The sequence below is a fragment of the Bidens hawaiensis genome, unplaced genomic scaffold (assembly GCF_021521415.1).
Source record: "Bidens hawaiensis isolate Kalapana, Puna unplaced genomic scaffold, B.hawaiensis_p1.1 tig00025638_1, whole genome shotgun sequence".
In the NCBI taxonomy this organism is placed as follows: domain Eukaryota; kingdom Viridiplantae; phylum Streptophyta; class Magnoliopsida; order Asterales; family Asteraceae; genus Bidens; species Bidens hawaiensis.
In genome coordinates this window covers 83,222-103,296 of record NW_027494107.1, presented here as the reverse complement: position 1 = coordinate 103,296, position 20,075 = coordinate 83,222, and the positions used below count along the sequence as shown (strand labels likewise).

Below are 20,075 nucleotides of genomic sequence, written 5' to 3'. Positions count from 1 at the left end.
GTGACCATGCATGATACGCGCATTAAATAGAAAGTCAACAACTTGAGGTTGCCAACTTTTGGGTGAAATGTTACTTGCTTGTAAAGCAACAAGCAAGCCAGTCTCTTAACATGACTGCTGAGGCTGTATATTGCAAAGGGCAGTTGTGCTCAACTCCAATGGATTCAGAACCAATTGGATTATGGCATAAAGGTACACGTTAATTATTTTACCTGATGATACTCTCTCCAACTATCATCTCGGCAATTTCTCTACACGAACTGTTCGGGTCATTGGAAAATCATGATCACCAAATGCTCTGAAGCAATTTCTTTAAAAAAAAATCGCAATCTCAATGGGAAGCCACCCCAAATTCATAAATCAAGGGGTAACCACCTAAATATATTTAACTGTATATAACAAGAAGACATTGCCACAAATTATTATTGTTCTAAATCATACATGTTAAAATCAAAAGACAATTCATTTGACTCTTGAAATGTCAACAATCTTCACTTTCAATAGAAGCAACACTCATTACCTCAATCCTGAAAAATTGGCAAGATGTTAGTAAACTGCTTTCATACACTAAATAAACTTCATGTCAATGTTGCAAACTATCACTACACAACTAACAAAATTTAAAAAAAAAAGAAAAAAAAAAGAAAAAACCTTCAAAAAACAGGTTATTTCTGTGTGTTTGAAGTTGTAATAATCATCTAATCAAATGATTGCTCGCGTGGCAGATGTAACTTTTAAAGGAATTAATAGATAAAATAAATTTTATCAGATACTATGCCTGATAATATATCTTATTGAGATAATGTATAGTTGATATTGACAAAACCTACCTTCACAGCACCGGGAGAAGTTTGACTTGACCCGTCAAATTTCTGAGAGCAATCAGAGTATGCAGACCCAATACCAACTCCTGCACCAAAAGCAACTGATGCCCAACGCGTAACAGGGGAACCTAGTAATAAAATTAAAAGCCATATTGGGTTGTATTAAATGTTTTTAATCTAATATGGGCATTAATAAAAACATATGATAAATGCTAATACACCAACTTAAAAATGATCAAGTTGGCATGTAGACAATACCCATCACAGATATCATTATATCACCATTATTAACCATGACAAGTATAATTAACAATCTCAATAACTTTATCGTTCAACCTCCCTTGGTACTTAAGATTGTTAAAATTTACTAGTTCATTTGATTTTATTGAACACCAATAAATTTCATGGTTTTCGTTGGCTGTCTATAAATTTATTTAATTTTTCTATTATAATTCCACAATTAAGTACAGAGACTGTATAAATACTTTCATCACTACTACACTTGTAGATGGATTTGAGATATGGTTAGTGAAATGAAACCCTATTTCTAAAACCTCTCTTTCGTTCTATACCTAATCTATACATTAAATTGTATTACTAACCAAATTATGATGTTTGCCGAATTACAACATTTATCATCATAAGAATTTTAATGGACCATCAAATACTAATACAGAATCTCAATAATTAAGTCAATGGTTAAAACTTATAATTCGACTAACATCCTAGCCACTTAAAAAAAGGTAATAAAAAAACATGACTTGCCTTTCTTACAATTATGTTGTATATAAAACAAACTAATCCCAATTGACAAAGAGAACATCGAAAACAAAATTAAATGCAAGTCTTTGTGCATTCGTTAGCAATTTGTATGAATTGAACACCATGATAGATTCTCAAAATAAGCATAAATAATATAACTTAAACTTGTACAAGAAATGCCCATTTTCAATAACATTTAATCTTTTCCAAGGTCAAATATACATCACTATCTTAATTATCACCTCAAAAGTTTATAAATTTCTAATTATTTACTTCAACTTCATCCAACCAATTCCCATAATATTTATTTAATTGAGGAATAAATAAGAACTTACGGAAGAAGAGAAGGCCGGCGAAAGCACCGGCGGCGGAGGCGTAGACAAACCGGCGAACACCCAAATCCAAACAAGCATCCCACTTTGCGTTCAGATCGTGTTGAGGTGGAATCCCTTTATTTTCCGACATTATTATTATTATTGTTTTGTTGTTGGATTTTAGATCGGTTTCTTGTTTGGGTCTGCTCAAATTAAAAAAAAAATGTGACGTGATTTGGTTACCGAGGGAGGGTTTTTGAGAGGAAATAAATAAGAGCCGATGAAAGCATCAATTTTGTGCCGCTGGCGTTGCTTCGATCATCGGCTTCCTCATGCTTCAACCAAGGGCATTATGATAAACTACGCTTAAATAAATTGTTTGGCTGTTGGGCCTTCAAGAAACCTTGTGGGTTTGGAAAGTTTGAGGGAGCCCATGCTATTTCGGCCCTGTTCAATTTGAGCAAACTTAATTTGGTAGAGGTAATTAGAGGTGGGACCCGGTCCCACCCGACTCGCGAGTAAGAACCAGGTTTTTGTTCCTCAAAAAAATCAAAGTCAGAGCCGGTACCACCTCTACCCGGTCAAACCCGATTACCCGATAACATAGACCCATTTACCCGATTATATACCCGATGTACCTAATATAGCTTATTATATTATACATATACTATATTCCAAATATATTATTTGTCGAAACTTGTTTATGTCAATTATTTGAGATATTTTACCTTTATGGTAATCATCTTTTTAATCGATTAGTTTTGTCAAAACCCCGGTAAAAACCCGCGGGTTTTGAGCCGGGTATACCCGACGAGTATTTTGTCAAAACCCGAAACCCGAAGGGTAATTACTTGATTAAAACCCGATGGCTTTGGGACGGGTTTGGGATGGACTTTTATAACCGGGTATGGGTTTGGGAATACCTAAACCCGACCCATTGCCATCCCTACTCGCGGGTAAGAACCAGGTTTTTGTTCCTTAAAAAAATCAAAGTCATAGCTGGTACCACCTCTACCCGGTCAAACCCGGACCCGGCCTGGTCAAAACCATATAAAAACTTGTCAAAAACTGTAATGCCCTAGTTTCAATAAATAATAAAAAAGTAATTCGGGTATAGTTTAGTAGTCGAGTCGAGAGACGTTATTAAATTAATTAAACAATATATAGAGTGTGGATAAGATTAAGGGGAGTTAATGGACTTAAAAGTGATTATGGGCCTAAAAGCCTTTGGGCTTTGCCTATTTAAACCTCTAAACCCTAATCTCATCCTTATCCTCATCATTTCACCATCATTCCCCAATCATCACCCACACACCCATACACACACAAAACCTCCTGTACACCAAACATTCCACAATCCATCTTTCCATATATATTCAAGATCTAATCAAATCCATAAGTTAGTCGAGCTCAGTTGAAGGAAGGCGTGACGATTAACTCAGGAAAGAACCGTCTACAGGTGAGTTCTAGCCCATTTTCTGTGTCACGTTTTTCGGGGCTGTGTGCATACTACGATGTGTTAGAATAATACACTTACCTTAAATGGTAAGTGTATAGTAGATATAATTGTGTATGTATGTGGACATTATTGAATGATTAATTTAGTATGCCCGTAGTTATAATTACGTATATTATAATTGAAGGATAAAGGTATGAAACGAACGATGTATGATTGTATGTTTGAACGGTTAGTAAAGGGCTGCGGACCTACAAATATCTGCGAAGAATATAGGGTTGCGGACCCTACTAATATCTGCGAAGAATATAGGGTCGCGGACCCTACTAATATCTGCGAAGAATATAGGGTTGCGGACCCTACTAATATCTGCGAAGAATATAGGGAGCGGACCCTACTAATATTTGCGAAGAATAAAGGGTGGCGGACCCTAATAATATCTGCGAAGTTTATAGGATGAAAGGCTCTTTAAAATATAGGAAGGACGCGTATGTATTAATTAAAGAAAGTCAGATAAATATGGAGATCGTATGCATGTATGTATGTATGTATGAATGTTAGAAGAACAGGTAACTGATTAATACGTATCTTCGGGCGCGTATTAATAAGTAAGTGGATGCAATGTATGTTAATTAACTAAAACAAACTCAGCGTTGCTGACTTTTAGTACGCACGCAGGCAAGTAGAATGAGACAAGTTGCTTGAGGAGGGCACGTGGCAATAAGAGGAAGGCTGGCATCGCTATGAAGAAGGCACCCGTGTCGTTTTATGTTTTTATATTTAAGACTTATGTTATGTTATTTTAAGACAAGATGGTTATGTTATGAATGACTTTTAATTCTGCGAAATGTTTTGATTAACTTTGATTTTCCGAATTATGTGAATGAGTAAATCTAACCAGCGAGAAAGTAAGGTGCCCGGGAATGGGGGGTCTTACAGGTTGGTATCAGAGTATAAGTTCGAGAGAATAAACATCCTACATGCTTAGACTCGAACAAAGAATGGGACGTAAAGAAGAACGAAAGAAGATGCCAGTCAGAGAATGTCATGTGTCATTCAAGCAAGCATAATACGTGAGTTTCCTTACGTGTAACGTAGGGATAAGTAAGAAAATTGTACGAGCTGTTAGAGATAAGATTACTTGCTTATGTTTGAAATGTTTGATTGTTTATCTGCTTTAAGTAGAACCGAGTACAAGTAGACTCACGAAAGGAAGTGTATGGGATACGGAGAGTAACGTGGGCAGCTAATCTCAGCTGGCCACTGTTATTACCTGCAACTTTACCACCATCGCCTCACGGATTTGCTTTTGGTTGCCCAGGTGGAGAGTTCCCAGGAGGTCACCCATCCTGATACTAGTTCCACCTAAGCACGCTTAACTGTGGAGTTCTCCTCTTATTCACTACCATTAAGCGCCCAAAACGTGTTATGATGGGAAGGTATCCACCTCCTTATAAAGAAGGCTTTGTTCTCCTTCCCAACCGATGTGGAATGTCACAATCCACCCCCTTAGGTGTCCAGCGTCCTCGTGCGGCCCTGGCTCTGATACCATCTGTAACAGCCCAGCTACCACCGCACCATAATATTGTCCGCTTTGGCCGGGACGTACCACCATCGCCTCACGGATTTGTTTTTGGTTGCCCAGGTGGAGACTTCCCAGGAGGTCACCCATCCTGATACTACTTCCACCTTAGCACGCTTAACTGTGGAGTTCTCCTCTCATCCACTACCATTAAGCGCCCAAAACGCGTTATGATGGGGAAGGTATCCACCTCCTTATAAAGAAGGCTTTGTTCTCCTTCCCAACCGATATGGGATGTCACAAAAACCGACCATACCCAGAACCAGTTCCTACTCGACCCGGTTCTTGAATTTTGTTGACTCCACCTGAAATCAGTTTCTGAAAACACTTGATTTGGCACCTCTGGTAGAGGTTAACCGATTCGAACTGGTTAAACTCAACTAATACCTTCAGATATCATTGGAACCAGACTGTTGAATAAGACGGTTGAAAGGTAAACTCTCTTAAATCACAAACTTTGCAATCCTATATTGAACCACACTTTGCTTGAAATATAAAATGGTGTCGTCATTTAACATTGTTGTTTCCCTACCTAGACAAAAAGCCTTCCAATACAAATTTCTATTTTAAAAAAAGAAAAGTTCATAATTAGGTTTTTTTTTGTAAGTTTAACCGCAACAACTTAACATTGTTTTAAGTTGTTGCGAATATTTGTTATGAACACTCATTCAAGCCCTGACTTATACATTTAAGGCTATAACACTAATGAAGGTTCAACTTGCAGCCTATTTCAAGAGAAAGAAGCAGATCCAACTTGGAATGAATTAAGGATTGAGCGAAGATATAAGGCGAGTGAATAACTCATGGGATTCCATCATTATCCTCCTAACCAACAAAATCATATAATATAACCATCTATGAGTTATATTGACTTATACTGGACTACGTATTCAAGCTTATCTCCTACTATAGAGGGAGGGTAGCAAAGCTACCCACAGATCCCTTATCCGACCCGCGGACCGTCAAAGACATCTGCCACCCACGGATCCATCAACCAACCCGCAGATCGCCAAAAGACATTCGCGCAAGGGATAAGTGGATTGGTAAAGCCGTCGACAATCCAAGACACTTCGTGGAACTTCGTCATAACCCGCGGACGGTCACGCAAGCATCCGCGGAAGGAATCCACAAATAACTCAAGGGACTCATCATACGCATGATCCCCACGTGATATGGAAGAGCAGTTGTAACAAACTACTTCTAGAAGATTCCCTCAAAACCTCCTGATAGCGAGATCGGCCAATTGAAAGAAGACACCTGGACACGTAATGGCCATCCCACGACGTGCACAGATAATGGCTACCCCATAAACGGGTCCAGGCTGTCACATCTAATAAAGGCCCGACACGTGTCCATTCAGGCAGAGATCGAATAACTTGATAGTGACAACTCCACCAATCACCTTCCCTCCACCTTCGGCTATAAATACGAGGATCATCTCTTCGAGGTATTCATTCACACTCTCACGCCTTACGCAATATACCGGCACTCGTATTATTTCCGATTGAGATACAATACTGATTCTCACGCCAGAGGGTGGTTACGAAAAGACCCCCCACTCTCACCTACCATAATCTGAAACTCTATTAATACTCTCATATTGGATTGTTTTGCATTTCTTACAATGTAACCGTCAACACAAATTTAAGGCTAGAGATAACTCTATCAATACAACTATTAATGGGATTATTCCAAATGTAGCTAACCATGGGGCCTAGGCCACCTTGATCCATGCCCACTTTTCACGACACATACAAACTTTATTTTGACCAAATGAAGCTTATCTTCCTCTTTTGACTCCACTAACTCATGTATCCCCAAATGGCATAACTAACCCTTCTAGTCCTTATATGATTAGGCCGTGTGTATTGGGCGGCAATTCCTGACGATTTTGGGCGATATTCAAGACCCCCCCTCCCCCGAGAGGGGGTGATAAGAGGGGCGACATGGGGGAGGGGACTACATAATTTTGTCGCCGTTCTATGTTTGAAAATAATATTATTTTAATTAAAACACACACACACATACACCTCTACACCCCTAAAACAAAAATTATCTCTTTACTGACCGAGCGTCACATGGCACTTACCCCCCCCCCCCCCCCAATTTGTAGCCTCCCACTACACATAGCCTTATACACTAAAGTTATAACTTCTTTATTCCATCACTTCTGGTTATAAAGCATAACTACATGTGTTTATATTAACAATGCCTAAGCATTAAGTTACTTGAAATAAGTTATATATACCTTGATATTTTCCAAATTAATTACATAAAACTTGAAAATCCAAAATTCGGGATGTTAAATTGATTGGAATCGGCTGAACATATCTCACCATCTTGCTATGTTGCCTCGGTAATTTGGCAATTCGTTAGTTAGTGGTGCAAGATCCCCCCGATGTATGTGTTTGAGGTAAGTGATCTCCTCAATTCTCATCGTATTGTCAGAGTACATAGCATGAAACAAATGACAATTCAATCGATAGTGCTTACAAGATATTGGTGTATGTGGAAGACTATAAACGAGACCCTCTTCAACAACTAACGAGTCTTCATCAATAGACTCAACAAGGATATCAACAGAATCAGTTTTCATTGGGCAAAACATAAGAGGTGGGGTGGGGGGGGGTGTCTCTAGTCGTCTGTCTACTCGTGTATTTTGTTGCTTCTAACAAAATTGGCCGTTCAAAAACAAATTTAACTATGTTAATTTTTTTATATAATTTAATATAAATATAAATAAAGGTTATGCTAATATGGTGAGAACCATATGATCCACTTATACAAGCAGTTACAGATTGGTTATCAAGAAACCACAACCAAACAAACAATCAATTTGGTTCAGTTTTTCTATTATATTGGGTATGCTCAATTTTTCCACATTATTTTGTTTAATAAATATAAATAAACTTATTTACTTCAAGAAACAAGAAAAGCAGGAATCAATTTGATTATATCTGAAATCATTACATGAGCTGTGAAAGATGAAGTTGGAAAGATGTTCCAGCTCAAGATACCAAACAATTCAAATAAAAATGAAACAAAAAGGGACATTTAGGCCACAATCCACTTCCATTTCTGATCAATTCCAAACAGACAAATCCCAAGTCAAAACATTCCTCAAATTCCCAAACACAAATAAATAAATACATGAATAATAATAAATTCAATAATAATAAACCAAAAATGAAACCTATTTCCATTATTCAACAGCAACTCCTCCTTTGTTTTAACATTTGATGGATCCAGTCACCTTGGTCTTGCTTCTGTACAAGACCATCTTCTTTTTAGAGGTTTGGTTGTCAAAGGTCAGAACCACTTTGCCTGGTTCATCACATTTGAACTGCCCACTGATCACCGGTTCATCGGTTGTAACTGAAAGCTTTCTTGATTTCTGCACTATCACGGTGTAGCTGTACACAGACTCGGGCACAAACTCGGCTCCATATGTCAATTCATTCCCGACGGCTCTTGCCTCCCATACCAATGTGCAACTCTGCCAAATTTTTCACAAAATTCTTCGATCAGCAAAATTACATAAATTAATTAAAAATTGCATCTTAAATGAATTTTATGCAAACCCCTACAATGAAAAAAAAACAAGATTCGATACGAAATTATTTTTCACAAGAATCCCAACATCAAGAATTCCATAGACTGATTGAAAATTGCATCTTTTATGATGTCTAACATAATTCTCACATGAAAAACCCAAAATTTATCAAAATTCAAGCAAAATCATGTTTCACAAGAATCTCACATTAAAAAAACCATAAATCAATCAAAAATCATAACTTGCATGGCTTCTTTCAAAAATTTCACATGAAAAAATCAAAATTTATGAAAATCACTTGACAAAATTCAGCCAAAATCATGTTCCACAACAATCCAAATCTAATAAACACATCTTGCATGATTTCTAATATAATTCACACATGAAGCAAACCAAAAAATTGATAACAATCATTTAACACTACCTCAGGAGCAGGGATCTCAATGGTGTGTTTGGTAGCAGGCTTAATGATCTCTTCCGTAACCGAGTCACTAGTGGTGAATTCTTGTTCGCCTTCTAGGCTAAGTCCACCATATTGAACCGGAACCAGCTCAGGTGCAATGTACCTAATATTCAATCAAACAAATCAAATATAATATAATCAGATCAGATTAAAACCCCAAAATTCAAAGAATCAGAGTATGAATTATGAAACTAGTACTAACTTGAAGAGAGTTTCAGCAGTCTTTGAAGGTCCAGCAAACACAAACTTGCTCTTAGTCCTTTGTGTAAGGAAAGGACTAATTAGCTTATAGAAACTCAAATACAGAAATGGCACATTAACAAACACCTACAAAATAAACCAAAAGTCATTAAAACGTATATTTACGATTACAGTTATGAAAATTAGTTTTCACAGAATTTAATATAAAAAACGTTAAAACTACCTGTTTCGCAACAAACTCGGGGTAATTGTCTTGAAACAAGCGTAACGCCTGATTGGTTGCTTGGCGAAGCTCCCACTGAAACGGGCCAGGCGAGTTTTTAAAATCGATAACCTGAACAATCGTGGAGACCCCATTCGGGCTGAAATCGAGGTTTCGGATGCTCTTTTCGAGGAACTGGATCCGCCAACGGAGGAACTGGGTCCGGTTTTGTTCGGTGGAGAAGGTTTGGTTGTAGAGGTGTTTGTTCTGGTACTCGCCGTATGCGTTGTAGCAGACCGGGTGACCTTCTTTGTCGGTTCCGTGCATGTAAACCACGGTTTGTTGTTCGGTTCCGAGGTCTTCGGATAAGAGTGATTCGATGTCGAAGTGTTTGCGCCATGCGACGACGTTTTTGAGCATGGTGAAGGCGTCTTTCACTTTGAAGTCACGTGCTCGGAGGAATTTTAGCAGAACGACGTTGCTTCGCTCGTCGGCCAGTAACGGAATCCCCCAGATTGAGACCTCTTCCGGTGGTTGTTCAGTTTCTAGGGTTCCAACCGCCTCAGTCACCTCCTTTTCCGGCACCGGTGGTGGACTCGACTCATCTTTTCCGTCGCAGGATTTACCTTCTTCTTCAACAACCGCCTGAGCTTTCTCCTCCGTCGCTGGAGCTTTTTCCTCAGTCGCCGGAGGTTTTTCGTCGGTCGCCGGAGCTTTCTCTTCAGTCGCCGGAGATTTTTCTTCGGTTGCCGGAGCTTTTTCTTCAGTCTCCGGAGATTTTTCCTCGGTAGCCGGAGCTTTCTCCTCCTTCGCCGGAATTTCCACCGCCGTCGCCGGAGAAGCAGAAAACTCGTGCTTCTTAAGCGCCTCTTGAACCAACTGCTTCAATTCATCCAAAGCCTTCTTCTGAGACTCAGGAAGCTCACCGGCAACGTTAGACTCCTCCTTAAACGACGCCGATTCAGACACCTTCTCTTCCTCCGGCGACCCATCTTTCTCACAAACCACCGCCGGAGCTTCTTCCACCTTCTCCGCCTCCGGAGCCACCGCAACTTCAGCCGCCGTAACCGGTTCCGCCTCCGCCGCCGCCGTGTTCAAAGTCTCTTCCGCCATTAACAACAAATTAAACTTAAAAAACTAAACAGAGTGAGGGTTTGATGATTTGTGTGTGAGTGTTGAGGGTGGAGGAGTGGGGGGGTTTAAGGATAGTTTGAGGGTTTGAAACAGCCTGTAATGTTTAATTATTTTATTTGTTTTTATTTCCAGCTCAGCAACAAAGGGAAAATTATCGTGGGGCCTTGTAACGTTTTTCCAACCGCTATTTGACAACTCAGCTATGTACTGTATAACGAGACTATCTACGTGGGTATGGTGGGGACCCCTAACTTCGGACCGTTGGAGAGTTGTGGGCCCCGTGGATGGTGTTTTCTGTTGTGTGATTCTCTTTATGTTTTTGTTAATGATGGAAACATAGTAATGACGATGTAACATGTTCACGCTTACTTGCGGACTTACCTAGATTTTATTTTTTTAAAAATTTAAGTTATATTAGCTTTTGGATTAAAATTATATAGATTTATAAAAGATTATTCAATATTTTACAAAAATTACATAAATACATACATGTTAAAATGAAAGTACATACATACATGGAAAATAAATCAAATGTTTATTTATAGTTTATTATTAGGGGTGAGTTCTAGATTAATAAACTTCAACCGCATATTGAATTTTGTTAAGAAAGTTAACGAAACAGGGTATTACAAAATAGCACGTGTTTTACATCGATCGAACCACTAGAACGAGTATCGATATCGGTTCTGGAAATACTAACACATGTACCATCGTTATTCGGTCGATACTAGTTTGATACGGAACTGACGCTTGATATTGTTTCCGATACTAAAAATGATTTCATGTATAACTATGTTTATTTTATAAAAGGTATATCGGCATGTTGAGAAAAAAAATTAATCACATTTAGTGATTTAGTTTTTTTTATTGTTAGTGAAAGCAAACTATTAAAGAAAGATAAAATTATTAAGGAATTAAATAGATTAAAGTGTAATATTATTCAGCAAGTTAAATTTGAAACTTAAAAAACAAAATAATAATAATAATTTTTTTTTCTTGAAAGGCCATAATAATAATAATAAATTGTTTAATGTTCATCGCTTCAAATAAATGAGCTAAAATGTTCATCGGTTTTAGTTTTATTAATCTAACAATTCTTTTTCATTATTGTATGTATTTGTCAAACGATGAATTTATAGAATGCCTTGTTGTATAGTTCGGCTTTTTGTTCGAATATGAAGTAGGGATTTTTTCTCTTGATTTCATCTTTGGGATTTGGTTTTGAGTTCAAAGTATTTAGACTCAAGAGAGATACATTTTTTATAAAATAATTGTGTAAAAGTTATGATAAGCCTATGATGTGTAAATATATAACAATCATTCCAAAATTGGTTATTTATCAATCAATGAAATTAAAGGTATGCTTGACAAAACTAGCTGGTGGTTGTTAGTTGTTGGTTGGTGGCTGCAAGCTGGTAGCTGTTAAATGTAGCTTTTTAGATATATTTAGGTGTTTGGCAGAGTAGCTTGAGCTTTTAATAAAACTAGTTGGGTGCACGCGCGGTGCGGCAGAATGGGCACGCAACCTGACATCAACCGTATAATCAGTGTCGGTACATGATTCACCTAATGACAGTGCACGCATAACCCGAATGTAGACGTTGTAATTAATTCGTGCAAAGGTAGTAAGCGTGTAACCGGTGGCAAAAATCAAGAAGCAAAGCTGAAATATACAGCAATTTCAAATAGATAATTTTTTAAACCATCCTGTTTTGATCTGAATCCCTTTCTGACCGGACGTTGTTCTAATGTGAAACATGTTTTGACCAGACCCCTTTTGACTCAAAATCGTACCGACACGAACTGAACTAAATTAACCATTTTTGTATCAACTCGTTCTGACCCTAATTTAGTCTTACACATGACCCGAGCTCGCTTGACTCGACTTGTGGTTCCGGAGGATCCATCTACAGGAGAACCATGAACAGAGAGCTTTCCCCCCTTTTCCGCCAACTCTTTGGCCTAAAGAGAATAAAATGTTCGTTTTAATGATGTAAGTTTTTTAAAAAAATATTAACATGAGAAAAAGTTATGGTCTCTTAAAAAGTCGTGGGGTAGTTAATTTTAAATGAGGGTTAAATGTGTAACTATTATATAAATTAACAAAAGTTGATGGAAGTTCAAGTACTAAACTTGTAAATTCAAATATAAAAACTTGTAGCTTTTTCTCAAACGCTAGTAGTATATGGAGCCTTTTCTCCTAGCATAAAAGCTTCAAGCTCCTTCAACCAAACAAAGTTTTTTATTAAGTATGAGCTTATTTTTAAAAGCTTGAAGGTAGAAGCTCCAAAAAGCTCCCTACTAAACATAAATAAGTTTGATTGCGGATAACAGAAAAGGTCCCTAAAAATGATTATGTTACGTTTTCATTTAACTCGTGATGGAAATTTGGTCCAGTGTATGTACGTCGATGTTCTTTGTTTTCTAGCCATCATCTTCAATCTGCAGACCTAAAAAATTACTTCACAAAACCCTAAAAAACTTGCAGTATGTACAACCTGCAATAGACGAAACCTCTTCGTTTTCTAGCCATCATCTTCAAAATGTTATTGGAACAACCTGCGATCGAAGAAGTTGTGGCATATTAGAGACCCAAGTGTTCATATAAATCTTAAACAACAATATGGCAGGTCTTTCAAGTCGTCAAGGTTGCATTTTTCTTCTCAAATGTTGATTTTTGTTTTCTTTTGATCATTTTATTAACAAGTGCTAAGTACATGTGAATCACATTGCATGTTCGAATTATTTACTCTTACCATTGTTGTTGTTTTTTTTGTATTAATTATCATTTCGTTTGCATAGATTAATGTTGCAACTCGGGGTAGTTGGCACACCTCTGACAAATGTTCTATCTTTGACACATGTGGAAAAAGAAGAGCGCATAAACGATGAAGTTTACTATGACATGTTGGAACTTGGAAGACATGAAAATAGAATGTAGAAAATTCTGTTAATCTGGTATTTGTGTTTTGACTTTTAATTTGGCAAATCATTTGATATATTAATAGTTTATGATCTCAAGTTTTGAACTAATTTGTAGGTACTTTAGTCAACGTGGTCAAAATGATTCACTGTATCAACAAACCCATTACAAATGATCTGGTATATTACAAAAAGTTTACGATCTTGGGTTTTGAACTAATTTCCATTTATGCTGCATTAACACACTCACTACAAATTAATGTCAAACTCAAATTGGATATTAAGCTTTCGAACTCAAACTGTGCATGCAATGAGTACAATATTGCATACTTTGAGTCATTAAGGTCAACAATTGTATTCCACAAGAACCAAGTCAAGCATTCAAACACATTAGTTGGTTTTCCATTATAATGGATTACCATTTTTTTTAACTGGAATCGAACATCAGGGCATTACAGACACATCATCAATTTCAGTTTAGGTTACAAAAAAGGGCAATGATGTTGAAGACAAGAGAGAAGGATGATCGCATATAGAGGAGGCCGATATGTACCCTAATATGCTGACAACTTCTTTGGAATATAAGAAATTGTCCTCACATGAGTGGCGTATCACACCCCAACTTAAGGTCTAGAAGTGTGACACTTATTAGTACCTGTTTTGTAAATATATCAGAGTTTGCAGGTTTACTTTAGCGGAAGACTAAAGTAATAAAATATTAATTCACTTTCAAAATCTCCCGGATATTAAATACCTGAGTAAGTGTTTACCAAATATTTCTTATTTTACGAGGATTTTAATAATCAACATTGAGCTATCTTCATGAAGCGGGCATCAAACTCCATCCATTACTCCTAAGCATCATAACTTAGTTACCTGAAATGTGAGGGAAAATACGTCAGCAATATGCTGGTGAAACGTTCGACTCTAAATCTTTTAAACTACTGTTACAATACAAATATAGTTTTCTGTACAAGCTCAGCGGAAACATCTCTTATTTTCGGGATTTGTACCACTTCCATACACGCACAATTCAAAGGTTCTGTGGGAGCTGATGCCCATTGGAGAACTAGATATGACTGATAATAGCATGCCTGCTTGGTTAGTTATGTTTGGAATCAAACACATGTGTAATCGGTCTGAGTTGCTTTTATTTTCTATTTTATATTTTGTATTATAACATTTTAGAGATCACGCAATCTCAGATAAACAGTTTAACTAACTCTTTAAACAACCCGTTCATTTTATGGAGTATAAATTTGTTTTGACTATCTAAATAGGTTTAACGTATCTGTACCTTCGGTGGTTCGTTTGAAAACCTTCGTGAATGAATGATTTTAACCTACCTTACTTCCAAGCTATGTCAGAACCTAAAGATGGTTTGTGAATGCTCCTAACACCACTTGATGTGGTATAAAAATATTGCCTAAAAGTGGTATAAAAGTGGTACAAAAACTTGATGTGCTTAAAAGTGGCATAAAAATATTGCAATAAATCAACCTAGTACAACGAGTAATAAAAACCTAGAATACCATAAACCAAACCACTAGCAACAGACAAGTGAACCTATCGGGTGTAGAATAGCTATGGAAAGTCCGGGAATATCGAACCCTAGAGACACTAATTAAATTAACGAAACTAGATTCTATAAGCTAATATTAATAATTAATAAAATGATTATTTTTGGATTTTTTTATTTATTTTATTTTTAAACTAATAATTAATTAAACTAATTAATTAAGCTAAAGTGAACTAATAAATTAAACTTAAAATTCTAAGACTTGGATGAAAACCACTAATGAGAAAGACGTTACCTAGGCTTGAAATTCTATTTGTGAATCTTGGATGCTTATCGGCTATGGAAACTGTGATGGAACTGAGATCTAAATATACGACGCCCTAGACATCCTAGTGGATCCCTAATCATTCTCTGGGTGTCACCTACAAGGAATACCTAAGGGCCGTATGACGCAAACCGGTTGGTTGTATTATCTCTCAGTCTCTCCAACAATATTAAAGTACTCTAATGACTAGATCACCTCTCAGTCTCACTAATCACAATACATCCGGGAGTGTAAGGGACGTAAGGAGTAACCTAAAGATGTTCAAAAAGACTTAGGATAACAAAAATTAAAAGACAATAAGGGGGAAACCCACTCTCGTGTAATCTATACCCAAACCGCCTAATGAATAAGACAACCCTAACTATCTATTACCTCTCAGTCTCAAGATATGTAGAACACTTAAAATCTCTAAACCCTCAAATAATAGTTCCTATGGATTATGTCGACTATAAACCATAAACTAGTTACGAACACACAGTAGATAACCTAATATGCGTCTACACATGAAAAACATTTACAAAGACACATATGGAACAATTGAATGTAAGTAAATTAATATTAAGCATGCATATTCATCTTAAACTCATCAATAAGTTTGTTACAATAATATTAATCCAACACCAATAACCCAATACCGACAAGCAAACCAAAAGTCAACAAATATTCATTCGAAGCTTAGGTAATCAAAAAGGTTTTAGCCAATAATCATGCTCAAAACAAGAAAATAATAAATCGGTTCAACTAGTTTCATAATAAAAATAACAAATTTAAACCAAAGAAACCGTGTTTAGATGAGTAGACGTGAACCCGAACCCAAACTTGATTGACTTGTGGCTGTCTTCTTGTGTGGCTCCACCAAAGAATAATAATAATTAAGATGTGGCAGTAAGCTTTTTATGAAACCCACGTGAAACCCAGTAAAAACCTTGGCTCTCTTTGACTTCTGCTCGGCTCCTCTGATAGCTGCTTCCCTCCGAAAATAATAATAATAGTATTTGTGTGTGGCGGCTATTCATTCTGTCTCCTATTAATAATATTAGTATGTTTTCCACCGACAAAAGCATTGGAGGACTTCTTCAAATTTACCGTAGTGGGCCCCAGCCCTATTTGATATGATGAAACAAAAGAATCAACAAGTTGCTTTAATTTTATTATTATTCTTATTTTTATTATTATTATGATACGTAAGTTTCTTTCTTTTTTCTTTTTTTTTTATTACATATAAGGTTAATTATAATAATAAAAATTAGTAATTAGTAATATATAATATATGCTTGACGCTTTATTTGTCGGTTTCCAAGTTTAGTAAAAGTGCTCCAGTTTAGCTAATAGTCTCTAGAAATCATTAAACCCACATGTGAACCAAATATTAATAATATTCAATAAAGACTTGGCTCAAAAGAATTTAAAAGTGTCGGAAATATTTACAAAATGATATGTATATTTTAGCGAACATCACTTACTTCCAAGCTATGTCAGAACCTAAAGATGGTTTGTGAATGCTCCTAACACCACTTGAATGCTTGATCAGAATCTCTTATTGCTTATAACACCATGAACTATTTTGAACTTTGCTTAAAGACTTCAAGAACAGCTCTTTGATCAATCTAAAGTGTTTGATGAGTTTGGATGAAGTGTGCATGAAATGGACGTTAAAAGGGGTGTTTTTATAGGCCTAAACGATCTGGTGAGTCAACAATCGCGTCATGGCACGTTAGATTCGTGTTCTGACACCTCTCGCTGAACTGGGCGGTGAGGCTGGACTGTCACAAAATGAGACGGTCCATCTCATCCATTATAGGCGTATGAGACACCCCGTCTCAAATAGTAGGCGTTTGTGACACCCCGTCACATATGAATACTTAATACCCAGGTTATGTTTGAAACGGGACGTCACAAAATGAGACGGCTCGTCTCATCTAAAATTTAAATAATTACATATTATACCATGGACTTTAAGTTTGGAAGAATGACCAAACGGTCCCTTAACTTTGAAAGTTGACAAAAATGGCACGAACGTTTTGGGAATGTTACATGGCGCTTGGGGGGGGATAAAACGGAAAAGTAAAGCCATCTATCCTAGGGACCTTTTTTGTTACCGGCTATCAAACTTAATGGACCAACACATAATTTATCATACGCGGGGACTCAATTGATGATAGGTACATACCACAAGGAGTTTTTATGAAATTTTCTCTATTAATAAACAATTTGGGAGTGTTTGTTATATATCACATCATAGGTTTATCATAAGTTTTACAAATAACATGCGACCCAACCCTTAATCTCTAACAATGGGTTATTCACACCTTAATTATCAAATATCGGCTGATCCACACCTTATTTATAACATGAAGTGATCCGCAACACACCTATACACGAGTGATTCACACTCTAAATTATCAGAATCCACACCCTAGACTTTTAATCATCGTTTATCCACGTCCCATACCCAAGGTGATTATTGCATATATCACAATTAACTGGTGTCCTAAAAAGTATAGTCCATACCAAATTAATTTCATTTTCATGTGTTTTTTCAAGTGTGAAATTTAAATGTGATGGGCGATCCGCACCTAACTTTTGATAGTTATTCCACATATAAAATAATAATAATAATAATAATAATAATACAAGAAGTGGTCGAAAATAATCAAAATTAAGCACGGTAACGGTGTTCCCGTCGATACCGCAACTCCCGACCCGCTTGGCCGCTTCTATGTTGTCCCTATTGTTTCACTCATTTATCATTAAAAAAAAGTAACTGCAGTTTACACCCCTGTGAGCATCTGGGCTTTGTTGGTTGCAGCTCTTCTCTTCGAATCTTGGCATCCGATACTTGTATCGCTTTTTTTAACCAAAATAAACCAACTGGATTACTTTATTAACAAAAATCAACGAATCAAACCATTTTTTTTTACAAAAATCAACGAACCGAACCACTATTTTTAACAGAAATCAACGAACCGAATTACTTTTCTAATAAAAATAAACTCAGGTCAGAACGGGTTTCGTGTCGGAAGTGGTTGGTGGTGGTTCGGTTCATTTAGTTTTGTTAAAAAAAAGTGGTTCGGTTCGTTTATATTTGTTAAAAAAAAGTAGTTCAATTTTTGTTAAAAAAAAGTGGTTCGTTTCGTTTATTTTTGTTAGAAAATGCTCCAGCTCGTTTATTTTTGTTATAAAAGTAGTTCGGTTCGTTTTCTGGTTAAAAAAGGTATTTCGGTTTGTTTATTTTTGTTAAAAAAAGGTTTAGTTCGTTTATTTTGGTTAGGAAAATTTAATTTTAGTTTAAAAATAATTTTTTTATCATATAAGCAGTCCATGTCATTATTTTTGTCATATCATCGTACATGTCATCATCCACATAATCACAAACTAAAGAAATTTAACCTGTTAGTGAAAGGTTTGCTAGCGGCTAATAGGTCGAAACTTGAGACTATTGTTATCCATTTTTAAAGGGATTCTCTCTTTTTGAAAGAACTTCAATTTTGGTTCCTGTGGTTTCTTAAAATTATCAATTTTGGTCCAATAGTTTATTTTAGGCTTTTATGGTACAATAATTTCAATTAACTATTAGTTTTAGTCCAACCCATTAACGTCATACACCAACCGTTAGTTAATACAACTTTGAGGAGCTTTTTTTTTTATTTTTCACAAACTTTTAATCATAAGAGTTTTTGGCTTTTTTACCAAAATTAAGATTTATACTTTTTGTTATTTTTTAATATTATGGTTTATAATATTTGTTTATATATATATATATATAGGCAAAGTATAAAATGAAAACCCATTTGAGTTGTGAAAAACCCGTGAAAACCCTATGTAACATCGTTTTTTTTGTTACATGTAATATATGTTGTTACATTTAATACAAAACATCGAAAACATAAAAAAATGTTTTGCTATTTTTTTTTACTAATTTTTATTTATGTTTTCATGAGAGACAAAGTGTAAATTAACTTTACATTTTTTATTAACTTTAATTGTGGACCACAAGATTTAATCTTTAATTAAAAATATGTGGTTTAGAATGGGTTTCTAGAGTTTTCACAACTCAAGTGGGTTTTTATTCTAACCTAACCCTATATATATATATATATATATATATATATATATATATATAGAAAATGGTTCAAATAAGAATAAAGAGTTTCCTATAAATGGTAAGAACCAATATATTTTTGACATTTGTCATTAAAACCTATGGTAAAAGAATAATTCTAGGAATCTATGTCGGTTATAATGGTGAAAGAGTAATTTTAGGAAACTATGTCGGTTTTTTGTAATTTTAAATCTCAACCCTTGTATCCCCTAATCTAATGGCCCATAATTATTCTTACCATTCCTAGGAAACATTTTCTTTTTACAATAACCTATCCCTATATATATAGGGGAGAAATATTTTAAGAACCATGTTGAGCTTTAAGAACTTAAGAACTTAATTTTTAGCAACACATTTTATTAAATGGATTGGATTGTGTGGTTATGATTAAATCTGACTAAAAAGTCAAAGTAGGAGAGAGAATGAAGTTGTAAGTAATTACACTAATTTTTACGTCCGTTACACATGTGTAATAAGTCGACTCGGCTCGTAAAAAATTCTGTAATTTTTTTACGTATATGTAATCTACATATATTAAGCATGTGTAAAAAAATTTCGAAAAAAAAATTGTTACACTGAGTTCTTTCGAGTTCTTCAAACTCAAAGGGGTTCTCATTTGAAATCTCCCCTATATATATATATATAGGGGATGGATCATGCAAGAAGTCAAGTTATAGCAAGAAGTGTGATAAGTCAATCTGGGCCATTGATTACAT

General features: G+C 35.9%; 1 protein-coding gene across 1 annotated transcript; it reads right to left on the bottom strand.

Moving 5' to 3' along the window:
• Positions 1-7,991: 7,991 nt before the first annotated feature.
• On the bottom strand, positions 7,992-10,486 carry LOC143571968 (patellin-3-like). Its single transcript, XM_077057255.1, has 4 exons — positions 9,379-10,486; positions 9,157-9,281; positions 8,916-9,057; positions 7,992-8,434 (listed from the first exon to the last, which is right to left on the bottom strand). Exons 1-4 carry the CDS (start codon positions 10,468-10,470, stop codon positions 8,168-8,170), a joined length of 1,626 nt encoding a protein of 541 aa, XP_076913370.1. The 5' UTR covers positions 10,471-10,486; the 3' UTR covers positions 7,992-8,167.
• Between the last annotated feature and the right edge of the window lie 9,589 nt (positions 10,487-20,075).